Source organism: Mercenaria mercenaria, chromosome 1 (genome assembly GCF_021730395.1).
Source record: "Mercenaria mercenaria strain notata chromosome 1, MADL_Memer_1, whole genome shotgun sequence".
In the NCBI taxonomy this organism is placed as follows: domain Eukaryota; kingdom Metazoa; phylum Mollusca; class Bivalvia; order Venerida; family Veneridae; genus Mercenaria; species Mercenaria mercenaria.
Genome location: NC_069361.1, coordinates 28,785,652 through 28,810,297, shown reverse-complemented (window position 1 = coordinate 28,810,297; position 24,646 = coordinate 28,785,652). Strand labels below are relative to the sequence as shown.

At 32.1% G+C, this 24,646-nt stretch overlaps 1 protein-coding gene across 1 annotated transcript in view; it reads left to right on the top strand.

Moving 5' to 3' along the window:
• The first annotated feature begins 3,392 nt into the window (after positions 1–3,392).
• Positions 3,393–24,646, top strand: part of LOC123542728 (myosin-16-like) — a 33,575-nt gene continuing 12,321 nt past the window's right edge. The window contains exons 1-5 of the mRNA XM_053538018.1: positions 3,393–3,518; positions 7,430–7,981; positions 11,392–11,577; positions 11,945–12,095; positions 12,503–12,853. Of these exons, the coding sequence (XP_053393993.1) occupies positions 7,838–7,981; positions 11,392–11,577; positions 11,945–12,095; positions 12,503–12,853 (832 nt within the window). The 5' untranslated portion in view covers positions 3,393–3,518; positions 7,430–7,837. The remainder of the gene's footprint in view (positions 3,519–7,429; positions 7,982–11,391; positions 11,578–11,944; positions 12,096–12,502; positions 12,854–24,646) is intronic.

The following is a 24,646-nucleotide window of genomic DNA, read 5'->3' as shown; positions in this document are numbered from 1 at the left end:
TTTTGACATTTGTTTACATTTATTTCTTTACAAATGGCATTCTTATTTAAAGGGGGGCAACTCATTTAGAATATTTTAAGTATCCAACTCTGTGGGACAGAACAGTAAAACATGTATTGGACAGATCAGTTGTGTGTCAAGATGCTGTTCATTTTCTAAAAAAATCTGTTGTTTTGTGATATACTGCTAAACCTTAAAGAGTGAGGTTTTCGTGCCAGTAAACTGTTATAAAATTCCCCAGTGGTAGTTGTGCCACTGACCGTCCCAAGGCGGTGCCCTGCCGTGTTCCTTCTTTATGTATCTGTTTGTTACTTCTTTCTTATTATTACTGCATTCGTTTGTGTTAATGTGTGCATATGCTCAGTCGCTGTGTATGTAAACATTTACGCATGTGGAGTACTGTACTGTCCTTGTGTAAGTCCTTTTTTACTAGACGTACACAGTAGTTATTTGATCTGCCTTTAAAATGATCTTACCTGTGTGCAGTATCTATTTCAGTTGAATTTACAGACGTAAAAAGCGAAGCATTTTGTATTACCAAAATTGTACTCAGTTTGCAACTAATTAAGTGTAATGTTACAAGTTTCCTCCTGTAGGAACGTAAATATCGCTTGCTTAATGCAATACTTGCCAAGTATCAAATTTGTTTTGTTTTCGTTGGGTTTTACGTCACACCGACACAATTATAGGTCATATGATGACTTTCCAGCTATGCATGGTGGAGGAAGATCCCAGATGCCACTCCGGACATTATTTCATCACGGGCTGGCATCTGGGTAGAACCACCGACCTTCTCTAAGCCAGCTGGATGGCTTCCTCACATGAAGAATTCTACACCCCAGATGAGGTTCGAATACACACAGGTGAGGGACAAGTGATTTGAAGTCAGCGACCATAACCACTCGGCCACTGAGGCCGCCCTAGTATCAAATTTGAAAAAAGATAAACTTGTGCAAGACAGAAACCTGAACCCGTGTCATGCACAATAACCAGTTATACTTGCACGCCGTATGCAGCACCAGCATCCGGAAGTTACTTTGAAGTATATCAAACAAGTCATTAAACACCAATGGAGTAAGATGTGAAAAATGGTTAATTAGCAACTCAGTAATGTCAAATATTGTCAAGATTCTTTTATTATTGTATGACCAAACTGTTTCATGTTAGGGTTGTATTTTTTGGCACACTGATTTAGATCAAATGAAATATTAGGAGCATTTAGTAAAATAACTCCAGATGGACAAATAACTCAAGATTTCTAAAAAAAATATATAGAACAATAAATTAATATTCTACAGGAGAGATATTGTCAGATCATTAGAAGTGGTAAGTAAACAAAATGTTATGAAAGACTACATCCTACGTAATCATGAACGAATGAAATATATCATCATAATTATTAAAAATTTCCGGTCCATGCTTATTAAAATAATCACCGGCCATCTACTACTAACTGGGACATCAGTGAACAGTGTTGCAAACGCAAACTTCCTTGCAGATTGTGTCGGTCCTTAACTGGCTGTTTAATATAGGTTTTACTGTAATACTATCGTAGAAGTAACAGTAATTATAATATCAAGTGTTTACTTGCCGTAGGTTATAAATACTAATTACACGCTTTAAATGATAGATCATTATTTATAGTTCTCCTACAGTCAGTTTTGTTGTAATTTTATGGTATAATTTACAAGACGAGTGGCATGGTAAGCGGACGATTTGTTTCCCTTTTAATCATTTATTATCTTCTGTTTAATTCAATTACTGACAAACGACAAACATGTCCCGAGTGTAAAGTACTGAAAACATTTATTTCATGACTTCAAACGATCTTATATGAATTAGCCAATTTTAGCTGTTTATTACTTTCGTATAGATTTGGTAAATACATTTATCTATAACTATTCTAAATTCACAACCAGTACACTGAAAATATAACCATAGGTAGATATTTTCCATGAAAAATATGCAAGGGAGTTTGTGTTTGCAACCCTGTTCGGTGGCTGCTTAAGACAAGTTGAATTCAGAACAAAGTCAGTTTGGGAAATTTGTTTTTAAGGCAAGTGGTTGCTTAATAATGGTGACCACAAAGACAGGTTCAACTTCACATCAAACTGATAGCGCCCTAAAAACAAGATCAGTCTACATTAACGTTGACATCTTTTATGAAATCTGTGTCGTGCGTTTTCTCTCTCTATGAAATGCTATAAAAACAGCTGTGTTGATTAATGTAGAAAATTTATGAATTAAAAACTTGAATTGAAACTAATATTTTTTAATCTGCCAAAATCTGGGGTAAGGGTAATTTGTTGAGAAAGACAAAAGAACAGTTTTTTTTCCATGGGAATGTAGCATAATCCAGATAGAGTTCAACTGAAAATAGTGCGTTTTGAAACATTTTAAATTGATACAAGAGAGAAGTGTAAACCTAGTTCAGTAATGAAAGGGCAGCTAGACTTGCATGGTCAAGCTGATTATGCAAGGGAAGTTAGTCAATATACAGTCAAACCTGTCTATAAAGACCACCTTTGGGAGAGCCAAAATGTTGTCTTTATTGGGAAGTGGTCTTTATTCAAAGGTTAAAATACACCGTAAATGTTAAAATGGGAAACAGCACATGTGGTCTTTACAGCCAGGTGGTCTCTGTTCAGAGGTGGTCTTTAACACAGGGTTGACTGTATATAATCGTGCAAAACTGGACGTACCATACGGTATTATATTTTGGTTTGAATTTATAATAAACACTGGATATGCTTGGCAGATTATCGGGATACGTCCAAAGTAGACTTTTCATTTCTATACGTACTACTTTCAGCAAGGTAACGACATTTGAAATGCGAAATACATGTTGAGGCTCCATTGGGATGTTTTTGTACGTGTACAAACTGAGAACTTATTGAATAAACTTGAAACTTGGATGCCACGTTAGTGCCCGCACTTATCAGTAAGTTGGTATTGTCTAAGGAATTAGACAAAAGTTTTGTAATGACAAAAACATGTATTTTCATTATCTAAAACAAATCAAATTCCATTTATCGGTAAGGTGAGTTTTACATTGTTTATCACAGTTTGTGTATTGATTAAATCTATCATTTAGTGGTCTTCAACCTGTCAAACCCTCCGGCGTATAAGGAATGCGAAACTCTAAGAACGACGAAATATAGATATTTAAGGTTCAGTGTGAGGTTATCTTTGAACATCGCTTATAACTTTCTGTTGTCTTTATTTACCATCATTTATAGAAATTCAATGAATCTAGCATTAGGATATTATTTTAGTTTAAAACTCTACATTTTCATTAGTAGCCTAAGGGATTCAACGTCATTTATGTAAGTCCGTATTTGTCAAGTTTGTGGTTTTAATTTTGATGAAATTATGAATTACACTTGCAGTATAGAAATCTTAACTTGAAGGATATAGTTATCAATCGTCTGAAATAACTAACTATAAATATAATAGATGTTATATTAAGTAAGACAATCTTTCAGAATATACAGGGATTAATAGAACTTGATGACTTGGTAATTATTTAGTTGCATTATTTTAACTACATGTATATACTTGAACTATTTCAAAATCTAATTATTAACGTTAAGTTCGAGGGGTTGTGGAGTCTTCGAAAGCATTCTGTGTTTGATAGAATTTAGAATGAGAGTCATGAATTACTGTAAGTACATGCGTTTTGGTTTCGTAGTCTCAGTATGCACATTCTGGAGTATTCGTGCTTTAAAGCTTTTCCTGTTTGAGGTGATAGTACTGGTTGATATTCAAGACTGTTGGTCGTTTGCATTATTTTAAATTTACCTCAAAAGAAATGCATTACAAATACAGAATATCTGTTTATTTCCTTTTTGCCATGCATTTTGAGGTGTGGATGTCCCCCAACCGTTTCTATGTCTATAACGGGGATAATAAATGTGGTTATCCCATTATTACGGGGGCTTAAAATCCAAAATCATAACAAAAAGTTTACAATCTACAATATTTGACCATAAAGCTTCTATGATATCAGTAGATACTTTCTGACCGCAAAGCTTCTACACATCAGTGAGTCCGACCACAAAGCTTTGATCATATCATTGAGTATGGCAACAAGACTTCCACATATCAGTTAACCTGGCCACAAACCTTCCACACATCAGTGAACCTAACAACAAAACTTCAACATATCAGTGAACCTGGCCTAAAAGCTTCCAGATATCAGTGATCCTGGCCACACAACTTCCATACAAAACCTCAACATATAAGGGAACCTGATAACAAAACTTCAACACACCACTGAGTCTGGCCACAACATTTCTACATATCAGAGAATCTGTCCACAAAACGTCTACATATCAGAGAACCTGACCACAAAACGTCCACGTATCAGTGAAACCTGATCACAAAACTTCCACATATCAGTGAACCTGACAACAAAACTTCAACATATCGATGAGCCTGGCCATAAAACTTCTACATACCAGAGAACCTGACAACAAAACTTCTACATATCAGTGAACCTGACACCAAAACTTCAATATACCAGTGAGCCTGGCCACAAAACATTTACATATCGGTGAGCCTGGCCATAAAACTTCCACATATCAGAGAACCTGACAACAAAACTTCTACATATCGGTGAGCCTGGCCATAAAACTTCCACATATCAGAGAACCTGACAACAAAACTTCTACATATCAGTGAACCTGGCAACAAAACTTCTACATATCTGTGAACCTGACACCAAAACTTCAATATATCGGTGAGCCTGGCAACAAAACATTTACATATCGGTGAACCTGGCCATAAAACTTCCACATATCAGAGAACCTGACAACAAAACTTCTACATATCAGAGAACATGACCACAAAACTTCTACCTATCAGTGAATCTGACACCAAAACTTCAATATATCAGTGAGCCTGGCCAAAAAACATTTACATATCAGAGAACCTAACCAAAAAACTTCTACATATCTAAGAATATGAACACAAAAAGCCCACATATCAGTGAACCTGATCACAAAACTTCCATATATCAGTGACCCTGACCACAAAAATTCCACATATTAGAGAACCTGACCAAAAAGTTTCCACATATGAAAGAATCTGACCAAAAACATCTACATATCATATAACCTGACCACAAAATTCCACACATCGTGAATCTGATCACAAAACTTCCATACATCAGTGTCCCTGACCACAAAACTCCTACATGTGAGCGAACTTGACTACAAAACTTCTACATATCAGTGAACCTGGCCACAAGACTTCCATTGTTTCAGTGAGTCTGGCAACAAAGCTTTGATCATACCTGTGAGCTTAAGGTTGTGTCATGCAAATATTTAAAGTAGTTAGCCGAGTTGGATGCACAACTGCCTACAAATCCAAATGTTGGCTTATTGATCTAAAGGGAAGGTAAATACCGTTAGCCATTTATCTTTAGTTCCTTTGAAAATTATCAGTTACTCGATTAGAAATCAAAGAATATTGCTGAGTGTTTGGAAAAAAAGCTTCTACTAAATATACTAGTTCACATGATTAACAATGGGTAAAATGCTCACATATAAATCTTTACTCAATTCATATAAAACTAACTGCAGAATAAATTGTTATTGTTATTTAAGACAATTAGTTTAGTTTAATGATATTAAAACTTAAAAAATAAAAGCCAAATCAAATTATATTCATGAGCATAAGAAAGACTGCAAGATTATTTTGAAATTATTAAATGTTAAGTAATATAACTGCATTGTCTTGTCGATAAAAAAAAACCCTTACATAAACTATACTTCAGAAAAATATAAATTAAATTTTTAATCAATTTTGCTGGTTTGGTCTAGAACATTTGTATATTGTGATTATGTCTGGCCACACGTACTCTTAAGACCATTTGCCTTGAAATGGAGAATAATTGGGCAATATACTAGCCCGCGCCTGTTACAAAATGTACCTAGAACCTTGTCATGTACTTTTAACACGGAAAATCTGTAAAACTGAACATACACTTTACATTTAGTTACATCTGAAGATCCTAGAAAGATAAAACCGGTCATAATTTTCTTTGATCTTTGATCATTCTTACAATAATAACTGTGGTTTGCGCAACGCACCTTTACTGTATGTTTTATGAAGCATTAAATACATTTGATATATCTCTTAACCTTAACGTGGAAAGTAAAAGTAAAATCGATCAGACTTGAGCTAGACTAGCTACTAGACTGACAACATATTATACTAAAAATATTTTAATATAAAACCTAGAAGTCAAAAGTCAGTTAATCCTGGATTTTCTCATAAAATAGTTATAAGGTGATATCACAGTGGACATACGGTATAGAACACACCCATCCTTTATCATAGTCAATTTCTGCAAAAATAATTTAGTAGATTCTTTCTGAAAGATTCAACATTATCTCTTATTTCTATCTCTTTTTACATTTTCTGTTTCTGTAATTTCTATCTCCCAGGAGAGAAATTTCAGTTTCACTATGAAGAAGGAAGTTACAATTTATTGGACTCAACATTCGTTGTATATCACATAGTGAAAAGCTCTTACATCATACTCATAAGTCTATTTGTTTTATTACTTATTTAGGATTTTTGATACTCAATTAGATTTTAAAAAAACATATGTTTATGGACATAAACCTACAACATTAGGCTATCAGTTACAGTATGTTTGTTTTGTACGATTAAGTAAAGAAATGATTGAAGTAGGTTATGCTCGGTAACTGGTAAGCACCTAAGAAAAAATGTAGTAAGTAAGAGAATATAAAACTCAGAAAATCAAACAGGAAAACAAGAAATAAGAAAAAACAGTGTAAACTTTGCGATGCAAAGAGACTACAGTGATTGAAGTGTTTTTTTTTTTAATTGGACAAAGAATGAAAATGAGTTTACGTAGTGCAGGGGATGATAGGTTTTACAAAATGAAAGAAAAGCGGACAAATTGTATGTAATACTTGGGGAAATGCCGTTTTCAAGGGCAGATAACTCTTTTTCAATACTGGTGACCTATAACTTTTATTGCATATCTTTGTTTCATAGATGATTGTACTTCAATATCCAAAGTTTGAAGAAATTCTGTAATTGGGAAAAATTTCGCCCACCTCGTGTACAGAGACTCTAGCGTACGCCTTGAATTGATACACAGATCGGGAAATAAAACTTTTAGGAAGTAAATTTAGGGGGAAAGTCAAAGGTAATTTATCAAGTACTGTCCTATCTTTACAGCATAAAGAACATCATCTATGTACCATGTGTACATGTAAGATTTCGACCTTCTTTGTGGCAATTACAACATAATTTGGCATACAAAATTATCACAACGTTCTAATTTATAAATATAATATATTCTTGTATGACGCATGCTCTCTTTATTGCATCAATTAGACAATTACATATTTTAATCCTCAAATACTTTTTCTTTCTCCTTTACGTACAGAAGTTGATCAAGACAACAACAAGAATTCACTCTGTCTCAATGGTAAAATAACGATCAGGAAGAAAGGACACGTGTGTGACAAATTTTATAATATTGTAAACTGTTGACAGTTTTGATGGATTAATTACTGTCTTTAATATACAATGTATATTGTTCTAATAATATGACTACTGCGTATATGATTTGCATACTGATTCATACATACAAGTCAAACAGCCAGTGTTTACAGTCTGCGTATCATTTCAAGTCATCACGGAATTAAAAAGCGCATTCATGTCTTTCTACTGTAAAGATATTGAAGTATCTGGAAGTTAGACACGAAGTGATCTGATCGGACGAGAATCATTTGAAAAAAAAAACAACAACAGAGGATATCAGTGAACAGTTCTGAAATTTGGAGTTTTTGCAATGGCGAAGAAGAATACATTGAATATCAATCCAGTATTCAACCATAAGCAGTCAATAGCGTTGGTGGACACAGCTGAAGATCTCGTGGATAGCTTGGATAATTTGTCTGTCTGTCTTAAACACATAGAGGAAATTCATGTCCAGGTAACCTTAGCATCGTTCATATTAAAATGAGTACATTTGTTATTTTTTAAGTTATAGTTCAGGCTGTTTGTTGGTGGTGTTTCTTTCTTTGTTCCATCGCCCCATTGCATTTCCGCCTCTCTCATTTTAATATGAGTGAGGTTAAGTACCATACATATTTTTTGGATACCAGCCGTCCCTTGGCGGTGGCCCAATGTGTTGTTTCTACCTGCCTGTCTGTTTGTTTGCTGTGTGTGTATGTGTGCGCGTGTGCGTGTGTCTAGTTCACGTATATGTTTACGCTAAAGGTAGACTACGTTTTTTGAGCGTGGTTTTCCCGGTAGAACATTCATTCTTCCTTTCTTCTGTAACGTGTTCTGAGCGGTCTATTATTTAAAAGGTTGCTTTATACAGCTATGCAAATAAATGTATATATGAATTTTTCTTATGGCTTCCTGCCTATTGATTCTGTACAAATGATTCGTAAATGATTAGGTGTTTCAAAAATAATCAGCTTAAATTTAAATTATCTGTTATATCATATAAAACAAACACAAAACTATATCAACGGTAGCTTGACTTTTCTTATAACTTCAGCTTTCAGCTTATTTTAACACTATGATTATATAGAAATGTCTGATGTATCTACCTTTAACTGCAACCCGATACTTTCCTCTAGTCCAATAACTATCCCAATAGCTATGACGCGAGGCGTCAGTTAGACTAATGAGATATGTTAGTAACTTACTGGTAGCAGTGTCCGACAAATTTATAATCTTGCTGGTAGCCCACTGGGCTACCAGAATTTTTTACTGGTAGCCCAGCATTTTTTGTAGTTGCCCAGCAATTTTAACTCCGAAAGTATGAACTTGCTCTATCCGAACCTGACTTACTGAGCTGTGAGAATCAAAGAGTTCTATAACAATGTTTGGTAAATAAATTTAAAAACATCAAAATAAACCTGTGTGTTTGTTTTTGTTCTGCAGACACATTCATATCGTATTAGTCTACATATATAGTTGAATGACGATAAATGTTTATTTCGATATATATATTGTCCAAATACTGTTACAGACCCCTTTTGTTAAGAATGTTGGAAAACAGAAAAAAAGGTCAGTATTTCATTCTCTTTATTCATAGAAATATTGACTGCTACAAATTCACTCTTGTTAAATTTAGTGTTATTTCTAGAGCTCAAAAAGCATTTCTAGATGTTTATAGTTAAGTTAAGCTAGTATTCATTACATTTATGATCATTGCATTAATTTTGAATACTTATCACAGAATAAAATGGTAAATGATATCTTCCCAATACCATTACCAGTGTTTACCAAGGGTTTTTACATTACTTTATATTTTTGTCAAAGTATTCAAGTATTTTTGCTTAAAAAATATCACCAAGGATGTTAAGTTATTCATATAAATATGAAATTATGGAGGGCCTTTAAGTTTGAAACCAAGATCATGTTACAACATAATAAAAAGGTCTGTTTCAGGTCACATTGTACACTAATATTTATAAAAATTCATGTTATATTGATTAGGTCTTTCATCGATATTTCATTAACAGAAACATGTTAAAGCAGTCTGTAAAAAAATATATCCAAAATATACTATTCGGGTACTGGTACACTTTTGGAATATTGTGTGAAAGTGGTTTTCGCTCAGATTACTTGACTCACTAAGGTAAACCAAAGGTAGTTCCTCAAATTTTGATGTTAATAATCATAAAAAATTACACTGATAGCTTTTTTAAAGGAATTGATATGGAAAATTTGCATACGACATCGGGTGTTCTTAGAATCGTGGACGAACATTCTAAACTCAACTTTGCTTACGAAATTCATTAAAAATTGTGGATTTTCTAGATGAAATTATGGTAGGACCAGACTGCTTAGTTATATACTTATTATAGTAATCAATAGTGTAATTTAAAGCTTGCATGAAGAAATCTTACAGGGCACTTTTCACGTGCTCTGTGATCAGCTGGCCACTTACCATAATTCATTAATTGGCGAGTTTTTGTCGTGGTTTTCACTTTTTTTATGGATCAATACCCTTTATCAATTAATATTTACACTTCAATGATTCTCATTACCTATGCACTCGCCGTGACGTAATTAGTTAATAAAAAAATCGGCGCGAAGTCGGAGACTGTTTCTGCAACTACCGTTAATGGGCGGGGTTAAATATAAACTAGTTTGAACCAGTTACGACCGGATAATCGTAACACATGGTCAGTTGTTGTTTATTGCAGGCTAAAATCGAGTAAACGACCGGATGTTGATTTTATAAATCAACAATGACCGGGCTACTAATGCTTTAGCGTTATGGTTGCCCGGCGGGCTTACTTCCGGATTTTTTGGTAGCCCGCGGGCTCCGGGCAATTGATTTGTTGGACACTGCTGGTAGGGATATATAACAAAGTTCCAGCTTTTTGTATATACAATGTCTTCTGCCTTATAATACTTATATCTGTTTCAAATCGATTGCGACCTGGTTTTTTAACACTAATATGTTACCATATCTCTGAAAGCTAGCTTTCTAGAGATGATGGAGGTTTATTAATGCCCAGTCAAAGTCCCAGTATCTTCCAATGGTCTGACTCTGTCGAAATTCTGCAACGATCTGATCAAAATATGGCGAATCCCTGTATTTATAGCAGCTGAGTGGATCACTCATGCACGACTTAAATTTCATCGGCTGATCAATTATTTCTGATTCTATTGAACGCTCCCTACCTAAAACATCAATCAAGCGCCCAGTGACCAAACGTACGTGAAACGTATTTCATAACCAAACTTTCATCAAATAATTGACATGGATCAAAATTACATCTCTAATGTATTAGTTTAATCATATCTCAACTGATTTAGATAAATGGCATACTTACTTTATGTTACTACTGACGTATAAATGACGTTTGTAAAACAAAGGGGAGTAACTCACACTATTCTGATTCTACTGTTACACTTCCACTTCTCTCTACATCCCCAAACCCTTTAATCCAACCATTTTTTTTGTATTTTACATATAATTAAAATGTATTTGTTATTGGAATTTTGAAACAACCTATCTGCTATATCTTTCCACTACACTTTCTTATTGTGCCTACTTTGCGATGCCGGTCGACCCTCTGGCTGTGTTTCGGATGCTCTGTGCTTCCGAGAAATCTACACAAACCTTTTATTTTTCTTTATAGTAGAATTTCAGGCGGCCATTTTGAAAATGGTTGCCATTTGGAATGAGGGGAGGTGTTTTTGAGCCATTTAAGATTCAGACTTCCTGACAATGTCATGCTTGTATACCATATGCATGAGAGTCCTAATTTCAGCCTCATGTAGCTTTTTTTGTTGTTAAACCATGGCGTTAAAAGATGCTACAGTAATAGTTTCAACAATCATACATAACGTAGGTACTTTTCCTTACAGAATAAAGATGAAGCTTCAAAAGGAGAAACAAGTTTATACGAAAAACTTAGGGAAAATCTCGACGTTGCTCAAGATCTAACAGACACGCTGAAACGGGAAAAATGGCGGCTGAACAGACGACAAATGAGCGTAGAGCTGCGAATGGGAGAGTTGGAAGAATACAAATCACACATGAAAGAAGATATGGTAGGTAAATCATTATGAAAAGGGTACTGTGTCCGGACCCGGCTCTATTGGGTACTAACCATGAATGTGATAACAAATACATAAAATGTAACGGGAGAAACAGATTCAGATGTAGAACCATGACGAGACGAGATAATTAAAAATAGGAATTTAATAGAGTTTTAAAGTAGCCAGTGTATACGCATCTATCATCACATGCAACATGTTCCACGCCAACGTTTACCAACAGTATATTGTCCAACAAATGTTTATTACAGTGAAATATTTTATAGTCTTGTATTTTAATGTCATGGCGATAATTTGATATTGACGGTATGTCCTCTATTCCCTTCTAATGCGAAATATGTCACTTAAAAATATATTGTAGACGGATATGAATCAGACAGTGGAGTCACTGAGCATGCGCATCATTCAGTTGGAAGATGCTCTTGTAGAAGCTCAAGAATTACAGGAACACACTGAAGCTGAAAGGGCAGTCACACAAAAGCGTCTAGATGTATCGGAGAAAACAATTAAAGGTATTAGTAAGGATATTACTCTAACGAAACATTACTCTTTAATAAATTAAGTTGAAGTTAGTCAACTTAAGTATCTGAAACGTAAGAAATTGTGGAACTAAAATCTATGAACGACACCCGTATTTTGACGATTCAAAGTTCCTATTGTACCATGCAGAGGAATTAGTAAAGATTAAAGTCTGATATTGCTTCGTTTAACGATAGCTACTTACGGTTGTAAGAACAATTGTAAGTAATTACATGTACTTTGTTTCCATGCCCATCCACCACGTTCTGTAAATACGTTTTGTACCTTCCGCACAAAGGTAGTAAATTATGACAAAGTAATACATATGTGCACTCCAAAATAGTCATTTTATGTCATTTGCGTGTGGTAACATAAACTCTTACTTTTTACACTATTTCAGATTTAGAAGACAAACAAGCGAAACTGACAGAGGAAATTGGCCAGCTTAAACCTGAAAGGAAAGTCTCTGTCTTGAAGAGACAGCTTAGTGAACTGGCTGATAGGGTTGAAATTCTCACGCTGGAAAATACGAGCCTTAAAGACCTTATCCGTGAAAAAGAGGAAACTGAGCAGCATAAGCAGACAACTCATGGCAGTGTTACTGATGCTTCTAAAATAAATGGACAAAAAGAAACAGGACATATAGTGACAGAAAACAACAGCAAATATGATGAATACATAGGGGATAATAAGGAGCAGCAGTCACCATGCTCACCAGTATTTACACAAACTACAGAGATAGCGTATGTCTGTTCGGAAATTTTGGGGAAAATTGTTTTCCGTTAACTTCCAAATTATTTTGATTGATTTTTTCATTATGTTTTTCGACTTCATGTTTTTCCTTAATTATTCTAAATAAAATTTTACAATCTCATTTTAATTTAATTTTAAACTGGTTTTAAGATCGTTCCAGTTGGAAAAAAGTTTATCTCACCAAATGATTTTGGAAAAAGTTCATGCAATCTGTCTGCGCCTTACGGTTAGACAGTTTGGACCCAAAGAAACCAATAATGAAAGTACAAGGTGTGTTTTTTCTTGTCATTTATTTTTAAACTGTGAGATAAAACTGATAAAGAAATTGAAAAAAAAATTTCAATGTTATACGAAAACAAGATTTGGCTCCCCAAAAATTAATAAGAAATTGCAAGGTTTGAATTTGAGCCATTTCTTTTAAGTCTTTAAAAAAAAGAGATTAAAACACTTCCGATCTACACCCTTTAATTTTAAATGCCTTTCCCCTTAGACGAAAACTTTGTCTCCGTAAACAAAATGCAAGTGAAAGGTGTGATTTTTCCATTTACTTTTTAAAGTCGTGAAATAAAGGTGATCAGAAAAACCCCCCCATTTACAGCATGAACACTAAATTTTCCCTTCTTAGCAAAATTAGATCTCAGAAAAAAAATAATGAGTACAAGGTGGAACTCTTTTTACGTTTACTTTTACGTCATGAATAAAAGGATGCAAAAAAAATTACGACAAGACGAATTTGGATCCCAGAAAAAAAAAATGGGGGAAAGGTGTGAATCTTTTTTGAAAAAAGTGATGAAAAAAAACCCCCCCGATTAATGGTCGAGAGCTCACGGACTTTTTTTGCAACATTGGGGCCCAAAAAAATTTTTATAATTTTTGAAAACAATATTTTTTTCCCCTAAAAACCCCATTTTTAAAGTGTCAAAGCCGGGCCCTTCTATTTTTGTTCATTATGTTTGGATAGGGAGGTTAAATCATTTTAAAAAAATTTTGGGGGGGGGTTTTTAAATTTACGTTCCCGTTTTTTCATGTTTAATTCAGTAGCTATTTGTTGTCATAATGTTAATGTAAACCCAATGTCAAAAAAAAAAATTTCATAAAAAAGGAAATGAAGGCAAATTGATTTTTAAGGTAAAAGGTCAAATTTAGTACAAACAAAAAAAATGGCATATTTAAAAAATTTTTTTTTTTAAAAAAAGTTTGTTTCCAAGTCACTCGTTATTAGTTAAATGTGCTATCAGTAAAAGTCAGAATGAAATTTTATTGCAAAACGTAAAGGGGAAACCCTAATAATAAAGGGTCAAAAAAATTTTATGAAAAATAGAAAAATGTTACTTTTACTTTTTCAAATTTTTGATAATCACTTTGTTAGTACTGAAGTCAATTTGTTTTAATGTTGATGTCGACAAAGTAGCAGTGCAAATAAAAACAGCCAAGGGAAAAGTTAACAAAGGCAAAGGAAAATTTTTGAAAAAAATTGCATGAATACTTTTTTTAAAATATTAATCATTTACTCATTATTTGAAATTGGTATTTTTTTAATAAAATAGTCCCACAATGTCAGAAATAAATTATGTCTAAAAAAAAGACAATTTCAAATGTGATTTTAAAGGTTTTTTTAAAGGCAAACAAGAAAAAGAATAAAAAAATACTCTTTAATTTTTCTTCTTTTTAAAAGGTATTTTGTCGATATAATAAACAAAAAAAATTATTTTAATGTTAAAAATGGTGATGTCGTTTGCAATTTTTCCCAAAACATTCAAGGTCAACCATAATTTAAAAAGGTAAAAGGGTCAAAAAAGTGAATAAAATTGAAAATTTTACCCCTGTTTGTAATTTTTTTATTGTTTAAAAGTATTTTTTTTGTTTTTTTTAGAACTAAAAGTTTTCTTTTAAGTAAATGTCAGCGTTTTCAGGAAAGAAAAATAAGTAAAGGTCGAACTGGTTTTTAAGGGGGTCATTTTTATGTAAAAATCAATTTGTATACTTATCATTACTTTGTTAAAAAAAATAGCTCTTTTTAGAATTTTTGTTGGCAATTTTTTTTTCTGTAAATATCAAGAAGGTCGGGATGAGGTCTTGCCAAATAAGGAAAAGAAAACCCATTATCAAAGGAAAAGGGTCAAATTTTTGGGCGTTTTTAATTCAAAAACCCATATTTTTGCAACGATTTTTCATTATTTTTTAGGGTATTTAAAAATTTTTAAATTAAATATTAATTAAAATGTTTTATAAAGTGAAACATTTTGAAATAATTAAAAATATCAAGGTCAAATCTGACTTTAAAAGGTCAAGAAGAGGCCTTAAAAAAAAACTAAACAGTGCTATGAAAAAAAACGGCGGGAAAAAGTTGGGGAGTAAGCAAAGACCCTCTGCAAGTTAACGGAAAACGACGGCATAGCAGGTACGCTCAACCTCATTGGTACCGTTAAAAACCCAAAAAGATAAACTGGAAAAGGTTAAATTTTCGGGGGGGGTAACCCCCGGGGCAATGAAAAAAAATCAAAAAAAAATAAATCAAAAAGACAGCCAACCGACCAATAAGAAAAAGCGAGAGTAAAAAAAAAAACTTTTGCCCATGAGAGAAGGAAAAAAAGCCCAATCCCCCCATCCAATAAAATTCGAGGCAAACCAAGAACAAACTGAAAAGACAGAGTCTTTTCCACATCGAAAAAAAGAAAAAATGAAAGCAGCAACGGAACGAGGCGGGCCCGCTCGAGCCCAAAATTTTTTCCCCGACAATGTGCCCCCAAGATCGATTTGGGGGTGAGGAGAAAGAAAAAAAGGGGAAAGCAACATCAGGTTTCCCAAAACCTTTTTAGCTAGAAATGTCAATAACCGTAACCCCTTTGACCCAAAGAATCCAAGTATCAGGGGAAAAAGGCAGTTCAAAAAGCTTGGGGGGGTGTACATAAAATTTCGGGACAGCTCCCCCTTCAAACTCTTCTACGTCGGAAAGGATGCCAACTCAGATCCGTGCAAGCCCCACATGGGGACACCGAAATAGGCGAGAAAAAAAGGGAAATTTTTCCTAAAAGCCCCAAGTAGTTTTTGGGCTCTTCGCGGGCCTTCAGAAAAAACCTAACAGAACTTTGAAAACATCAATCTCCTGCCTAAAAACAAGTAGATTTCGATAGTTTGCTGCACATTGGGGCTACTGGAAAAAAGGAGCATAAACTTGAAAAACAGAAACCAGACAAATAACCCAAAAACCCCAACTTATCAGAAAAGCTCAGACTCTGTGGAAGAAAGCTTTGCGTCAGACAAAAAATATAAATGGAGGTTACCCCCCAAAAGGGGCGTCTAACAAGCTAAAAGCTTTTCTGTTTTCCCTTTGCGCACTGAAGACGGGCCCTGAGAAAACTTTGAGAAGTTTTGATTGAGAAAAAACCTAAATGTCATGCGGATAAGGAACAAAAACCCCTTTTTCCTTTGAAGTGCCCCCTATTGGAAGAAGACGCCAGAAGTTGGCCCAAACAGAACCATTTGGCCCCAAGGTGGGAGAATAGCGACCTGCAAAAAAAACGGTGCAGTTCATTCCCGCATTAATCAAAAAAATTAAACGGCTAAGAAGTGGAAGGCAGTAAGGAGAAAGGAATAAAGGCTAATTTTTAAAGAAATAAAACAAGTATAAAAAGATAGTTTGAAAAAAAAATAAAAAAAGTGAACTTTTGTATTTTTCCCCGAAAATAAATTTAACTTTAACATCGGGGCTAATCTAGATCATTTTTATATATCTCTTGTAGACTTGCCCCCTATAAAATATATACATGAAGAGTTTTAAAGGAAAAACCCAAAAAAATTTTAATAATAAAAAAACACTTTAACAATAAAAAGTATTGCAAAAATGCTTTTTTGCGATCTTTCGCGAAAAATTTTCACCTTTTACCTTTTGATAAAAAAATTTAAAAAAATCATTTTTTTAAAAATTAGTCGCATTCTGACTTGTTTTAAAAATAAACATAAGACAAAATTGATTTCAATGAAAAAAAGAAAATTTTTAATTTGAAACAAGAAGAAATTAAAATGCTGTATTTTTCATTTTAATGAAAAGGCCTTTTGACCTTTAGTGGGTTTTGAACCCTTGACTTACTTTCATTTTTTTTCAAAAGGATTTTGTCAGTTGTATATTTTTAAAATGAATTATAAACGTTTTATTAGTGACGAAATAACCTAACAATAAAGAATCAAAGCCCGAAAGTTGATGGTTGCGGGTTTTTGGGAGATTTTTTTTTGTTTAAAAGCCGTCTAGAAAAACTGAATGAGAAACAAAACAAATTAATGGCCCCATATCTTGATGAATTGCCCGACCTCGTTTTGATTTTAACCCCTGGCTGGGAAAATTTTAATGTAGATTTATTAAAATTAAAAGGTTAGTGTGAGTGGGTACGGTTATTTAAAAAAAGCTTGTTCATTGATAAATTATCTGCATGTGAAGAATGGGATATTTGTGTGAAAAGAAAAATCTTTTGGATGTGATTTGGAATAAAATAAAGAGCTTGTTTTGAAATCATTAACTTGGTTTCGGGTAAAAACCCCAACAATATCATTTCAAAATTTTGTTTTTTTGCGAATTTTTACACAAATTTGACCCTTTTTCCCTTTTTTAGGGTTTTCCTTTTTACTTAAGAATAAGACCTAATTTCTTAACCCTTTCTTCTTTATCATTAAAAAAAATTGCAAAAATGAATTATAACAACAAGTATTTTTGATAAAAAAAAGTAAGTGTGGGAAAGGGGTGTTTTTATACAAAAGTGACCCCCGGCCCCAATACCAGGTTTGACCCTTTATTATTTTTTATGAATCGTCTGACATATATCGTAAAATGAACAAAGTAGTTTTAAAATGACAAACAAATATTTAAACAATAAAAATTATTACAAATATGGTATTTTTTTCAAATTTTTTCACTTTTTGACCTTTTCCTTTTTTATTATGGTTGACCTTTAATGTTTGAAAATTTTGTGTTTTAATAAATTCCTAACATTTAACATAAATGAAATGTTTTGTTGCAAAAAATGACAAAATATTTTCAAAAAGAAGAAAATTAAAGGCCATTTTTTTCTTCCCTTTTTAAAGAAAAAGCCTTTGACCCCTTAATATCCATTTGAATTTTTTTTGATCTTTTTACGAATTTTTGGGACATAATGCATTTTTAAAAAATCACGGCTTTTCTAATAAAATTTTGGGGTTTGCATTTATTTTCAAACAGGGAAATATTAAGCAATTTTTCATCAAATTTGACTTTGACTTGTAAAGCTTTACCCTTGGCTTTTTGGGGGGTTTCATCGCACTGTGATTTGTGACATACAGACCCTAATACAAAACTTCGGGTAATAAAGTGAAAAAAATTTTAAGATTAAAAAGTAAAATTCTTTTTCCCTTTTTTGCATGAAAATTAACTTTTTCCTTCATTTCAGGGTGACTTTTACGTTTTGAACAAAAATTTTCCATTCTGACTTTGGTTTATAAAAAACTTACTAATAAATTAGTGGTTATGAAACAAAAAAATTTTTAATTGAAAATAAAAATTTAAATTGCCAATTTTTGTTTTGTAATAAATTTACCCTTGCCTTAAATACAAGTTTTTCCCTTCATTCCCTTTTTTTGATTTCGAAAGGTTGAAATTAATTTATGAAATAATTTTGTTCTGTAAATTAAAATGAAAAAATGGGGAGACGTAAAATTTACCCCCCCCCTAAATTTTAAAGTGAGTTTAACTCCCTATCAAAAAAAGGTACAAAAAATTGTAGGACGGCTTTGACATTAAAAAAGGGTTTTATGGAGGTATGAAATATTGTTTTCAAAAATGTATAACTTCTTTTGGCCCCAATTGTTGAATTAAAATCCCTGAGCTTCGGCCAAAGACTGTACATTGATTGTAACGGGGGGGTAGTAATAAAAGTTTTTTAAGGGGAAACATATTGATGTTACCCGTTTATGGGGTTGTAAATGTACCCTAAAATTACAAAAAAAATTTTTTTATGGAATAAAAAACAATGGCCTATTGTAAAATTGTACAAATATTTATTTGATGGAAAGTAAACACTTGTATTGCTTCTCTTACTTACGTAGTATTTAAAAAAAAATTTTTGTAAAAAAGACAAGATCTTTTCATCAAATTTGGTTTTTAAAAAAGTAAAATACTGGGGATCGGATGTTAGCTGTATGGTATCCCTTTTGTTTTTGTAATTTTGTGAAAAATTATTTAAAAAATTTTAGTCGATGATACGATTTTTGTTTCATGTTGGGGGCAAATTTTTTTTTAGTGGATAAAATAGATTGTTTTTTTCATAATGGGAAGTTAAATTTAAATTAAAAATAGGTTTTTGATAAATGAAGTTTTTTCTTTCAGAATGTTGAAAAAATTGATATTTTGGGGTTTTCAAATTTTTGGAAATTCAGTGCTTGCAGGATAAGAATGTTTATTAATTTGTTCCCCTTTGATGTTACGAAATTTTAGTAAATACTGAAGTCTGTCGAAGCTGGGGCCATGTCTCTGTGAAAAAATCAAGTTCTATTTTTGATTTTCCCGTATTTTGGCAGCATTTAAGTAGTATATGTGAAATAGGATATGTAGTCAAGCTCACATACCCTTTTTTACCGTTTTAAAATTTTTATGAAAGTAAAAAAAATTTTATAAAGAGTTTAAAGGGCAAAAAACCACTCTCGCAATTTTTAAAATTTTATAGTAAAAAATGGGGTTTGTATTATTCTCTCTTAAGCAATTTAAATTTAAAAAAGGATGGGTTAATTTGTGATTTCGGGTGTTTAACCTTTTTAAAAAATATTTGTTTCCTCCCAAAGAAAGCTTTTTTTCGAACGAAAAATTTAATCGCTTTCAGTTATCTTTGCACCCAAAATATAATCTGTTTTCTTTATTTTTTGATATTTATAGAAAACCATATTAAAATGAAGACATTGTATGCAATATAATTTCAACATCTTAGGGAGTTCACGTCAGTCATGTAAGTTTGTTTTTTCTTTAAATTTAGATAAAAATATGAATTAACCGATAACTTAGGTACTAGTAAACTAGTAAACAAATGTTTTAGTGAATGATACAGGTATCCATCATTTGGCGAAATAAATCGAAAAAATTTTTTAATTTATTGTTTTGCTATTAAGTGATGCAAGTTGATAGTTGTACTAAAAAAGACAAAAATTATTTCGAAAAAAAGGTTTGAGATTTGTACATGGGGTTTTTATTTAATTTCTTTGGTTTTGATTTCCTTTTTGTGGGCGCGCCTCTTTAGCCAATGTTGGGGGTTCCCTTCTAGTCATATTTGATTATGGGAGGATAATAATGTTTATGTAAAGTTTTTTAAAAAAGGGTTTTGTACTTGCCCTAGGTTACATTAAACTACGAAACGTTTTTTTTCAAAAGTGAATATTTACGGAAAATGTTTTATTTTTTGAGATTTAATTAACACTTATTAATCGCTGCTTTTCTTTTCCCCATCCGTAACCCCTTTTTATTTTAATCCCTTTAGTTATGCCCACTTTGATACAAATTTTTGTTAATTAAATTTTGAATATTCAGTATATAAAAAATGTTAGGTTTAAGTGTGCGCAAAATTTTATGGAAAACTACAAAATAATCGTTTCAAAATTATTAGGGTAAAGTGTTTTGATAAAAAATTTTTTCGAAAGAAATTTTTTAATCGTGTTAAAATTTTGATAGCATGTATTCATAACCTTTTAAGTTCAGTTCTTTTAATGTTATTTAAATAAAACATTGTCCCTTGCATCTGTTAAATTAATCTTACTGTATATTAAAAAGAAATTATTGTTTTTTTTTCTGTGAAATATGAATTGTGAATCAATGTTTCTGTGTAATTGTTTTTTCACTGTTTCAAACAAAGGGAAAAAATTTTTTTTTTTTTATTGGCCCCCGGGCTGCATTTGAATGCGACAGAATAGGAATCATAAAACAGGGGAAAATTTTTCCAACACCACACACACACAAACAAAACAACAACACACATATAATAATATATATATATATTTTATAAATTTTTTAAATTTTTATAATTTTATTTTTAAAAATTAATTTTTTTTATTATATATATAAAAGGGGCAAAAAAATTTTTCCCTAATTTAAAATGTAAAATAAAACTTAAAAATTACAGAAAAAATTTCAATTTTTTTTAAGATAGTGATGGCACATGTTTAAAATTTATTGGAAATCTAGTTTTTAAAAAAAAAAATTTGTTTTTCAAGTAACATTGAAATATATTTCCCTCGAAACATAATATGCGCCTTCGTGAAAAATTTTTTGCATGGGTGTTCCACGGAAAATATATTTGGACTAAATCTATAATTTTTACGAAGTCCTTTAAAAAATCAACCTCCTTTGTCAGTTAAGGGAAAGTTGAAAAAAAAAAGAAAAAATTACGTGTAATAAAAATCCTTTTTGGTGCCCATGATAGGAAATTTTTACTTTTATTTTTTTTTGTTTTTGAACTCAAGTTAAGTGTAAGTATATTTTTTGAAAACATTTAAATTATTTTTATTAAAAGAAAGTTTTTCTTTTGGGAAACAAAAAGGACCCGGGAGGTGGCTTCTGTACTAACAGAATTTGATAGGAATATACGTAAAAGTCTTTAATGCCAAGAAAAAATAACACCAAATGTTATCAAAAAAAATTTTTCTCTCCGAAAAATGGAGATAGATGAATTGGATATTTGATTCCTTTGTTTAAAATATGGGGGAAAAAAAAGTTGAAAAGAGTACAGCCCTTTGGGGAGTTCCCGGGACCTTTAATACTTTGTAGACTTTTCCCTTTATTTTGCTCTTGTCGAAGTTTTCGGGGAAAATTTCAAAAACTATGAATTTTTAAGTTCTTTAAAATTAAACAGACTTTTTTCATAGGATATTAAAAATAAACAGGGAAGGAAAAATAATAAGAAATTTTTTTGTACTGTATGGGGAAACCAAGATATATTTTCCCAAACATTCTGTAAAATCTGTAGCATGAAAATGTCGTCTTTTTTTTTGTTTCAAGGTTTTTTGTACAGTCTTAATCTTTAAGGTCTTTAGGGAAAAAAGTAATCTATTTGATATTAATGTTCGGGGTAATTTTAATATGTCTATTTTTTAAAAGCATAACCATTTATGATATCACAAACACATTATTTTTTATTTTTCTTGAAATGACCCCAAAAAACAAGAAGTTGATTGTTGGTCTCTGTTTGTGGTTAAACATCAAACAGGAAGGGAGGTCACGTGTGTAGCATATTTGATCATATTGTTAACTGATGACAGTTTTGATGGATTAATTACTGTCTTTAATATACAATGTATATTGCTCGAATAAAAAAGTTTAGGGTAAAATGGGGTAACTGGGACACTTAAAGAAACACTGTTGAGTAATATTTTAGAAAGACAAAATATAAACTTGATTTATTGATATTTCAGTATGCGCAAACTATATAATATATGACGAATATAAACTTTTACAAATACCTGATAACCAGTGATTAAATATAAATTATTTAAACATTGGTCAAATGTCCCAAGTTACCCCACCCAGTTGGGGTAACTTGGGACATTTTAGTTTTATTAGAATTTATGTATATTACAGTCGCATTTATGACAAATGAAACCATTCATGTCCACAGATCAAAAAAGAATTCTAAACTGAAAATATAGCTCAGTATTAATTACAATTTATGTCTGTTTTGTAAAACAAGGATGCATAAAGAAATCAATATGTCCAATTTTTGCCTAAATTATGTCATTATTTGTTTCAATATATGCTTATATAATAAATCATTTAAAATAAAAAAAATGTTATCAGTGGAAATAACTATGTATGAATAAACATAAACTTGACATAATCCATTTTGTACTTATATGTGTGATTTTTAAACTTGAAACTGATCAAAATTTTAAACAGTCTTAAAACATAGATTTTATCAAATATTAACGTGACAATTAAAATGTGTGTCTTTTTTCACAAAGAAGTAAGGACATTAACTAGCTGTTTGCATACAGGAAAACTCGGAGGGGATGAAATGTGTGGGGAATGAAGGCAGGGTTAAGGAGATCTAGAGGGACACATGGGCATACGCTCTCGGAAACTATTGGCAACTGTACCTAAAATGTGTTGTCTGGCCAATATTTAGTGTTTGCTTTAGCCTGAATATTTGACACAACGTCATATTTTAAAGGAGTAATTAACTAAAAGAACTACCATGTTGGCTTGACTGTCAGTTGGTTCCTGCGCTTCACCTAGTATAAATACTACTTATTAATATAAGATTTGCCGACAGTTTCTTTAAACATGAAAGAAATATCACTATTAGCCTATTACACTATCAAAAAATCTAAACTCACCAGATTTTACGCGGAATGAGTGGGAGGGTTCACGGAACGACTCCCTTTAAATAAACTTATGTGACTAAACAGTGACTTAGATCATGTAAACTTGGTATCGGGTAGAAAATTCAGTAGTTGCACCAGATTTAAGCTAATATATATTATGACCATGCCTGTGAACTATGGTAACTTACAAAATATCAGAGTTTCGTCATTTACTAGACTTTCTTTCCTATTTCATTTCATTTGTGGAAAAAGTTTAAAAAGTTGACAATTTATAGGGGGTTATGTCCATTTATGTAAAAACATTTTAATGTACTGCAATTGGAGTATATCCCCTTTTTCTTTCAGCATCCAGTTTGTTCAAAAATAAAATCACGGAGAACTTGTTCTTAACGACAGTGTCCCACTTGCCCCAATACAGTAGGGTAAGTGGGACACCTTGAAAAGGAACATTCAAAAATAAAGTATGTTGTAATTTCTCAAAAACAAATCTCATTGTATGAAATAGTAATGTGATACCTACAGTTTTGCAACTCTTCCAATAACTGAAGGTATCAACACATACCAATATAGATATTTTGGACTTTCCATATTTCACAAACAAGCACCTGTTTTATAACGCGTTGCCCTGACTTCAACGCAACGGTTCATGACAGGCCACTTTATTATTCAAAATGAAAGTAAAAAAAAAAAACAAAATCATTATACTTTTTTATAGAATTAAAAAAAAAATAAGCCAGTCCTTGATTTGCAATGATACATAATACACTTCAATATTTCAAACAAGTTAAATGCGATATTACATGTATACGAGAACCAGCTTCTTGCGTCAAAATTGACGTCACATTTATGATCAAGACGTTTACGGTACCGAAATTAAAAAATCTTAAGATCTTATTGATATACCGACCACATATAAGCAAATTTATCTAGAAAGTCAAACGACTATTTCCATTGTGCGTTTTCCCCTAGACAGGAACATAACGAGAAATTTTTAAAGCACCATCTGAAAAAATAGGCATATTATTTACAGCTTTTGTAATTTTATGTTTTCCTTTTTTATTTAATAGTAATACTCTCAACATATGTCTAAGAAAATCGATTCTTAAAATATTTCCAATCCATCGGCAGAAAATGTTCTGTCATATTAGGCTTTAACACTGAATGTTCTTTTTTTAAACATATGATCTTATTTAGGGAACGTAATCAATATTTACCCCAATTTACTGAAAAGTGTAAAGTGTCCCAGTTTCCCCACTGTCCCAGATACCCCATTTTACCCTATGTGTGAAATTGCTATACATTCGTGGTTTTCATACTTAGTAATATTTACAAATGTATGCGCAGGTGACGAGGAGTGTAACTGTAGCAATATTATTTGTTAATATAATTAAAAGTGCTGTTACGCATTGTATGAGCTCTTTAGGATAAAACACATCTTACAGCTAGAAACAGTATTATGTGATCG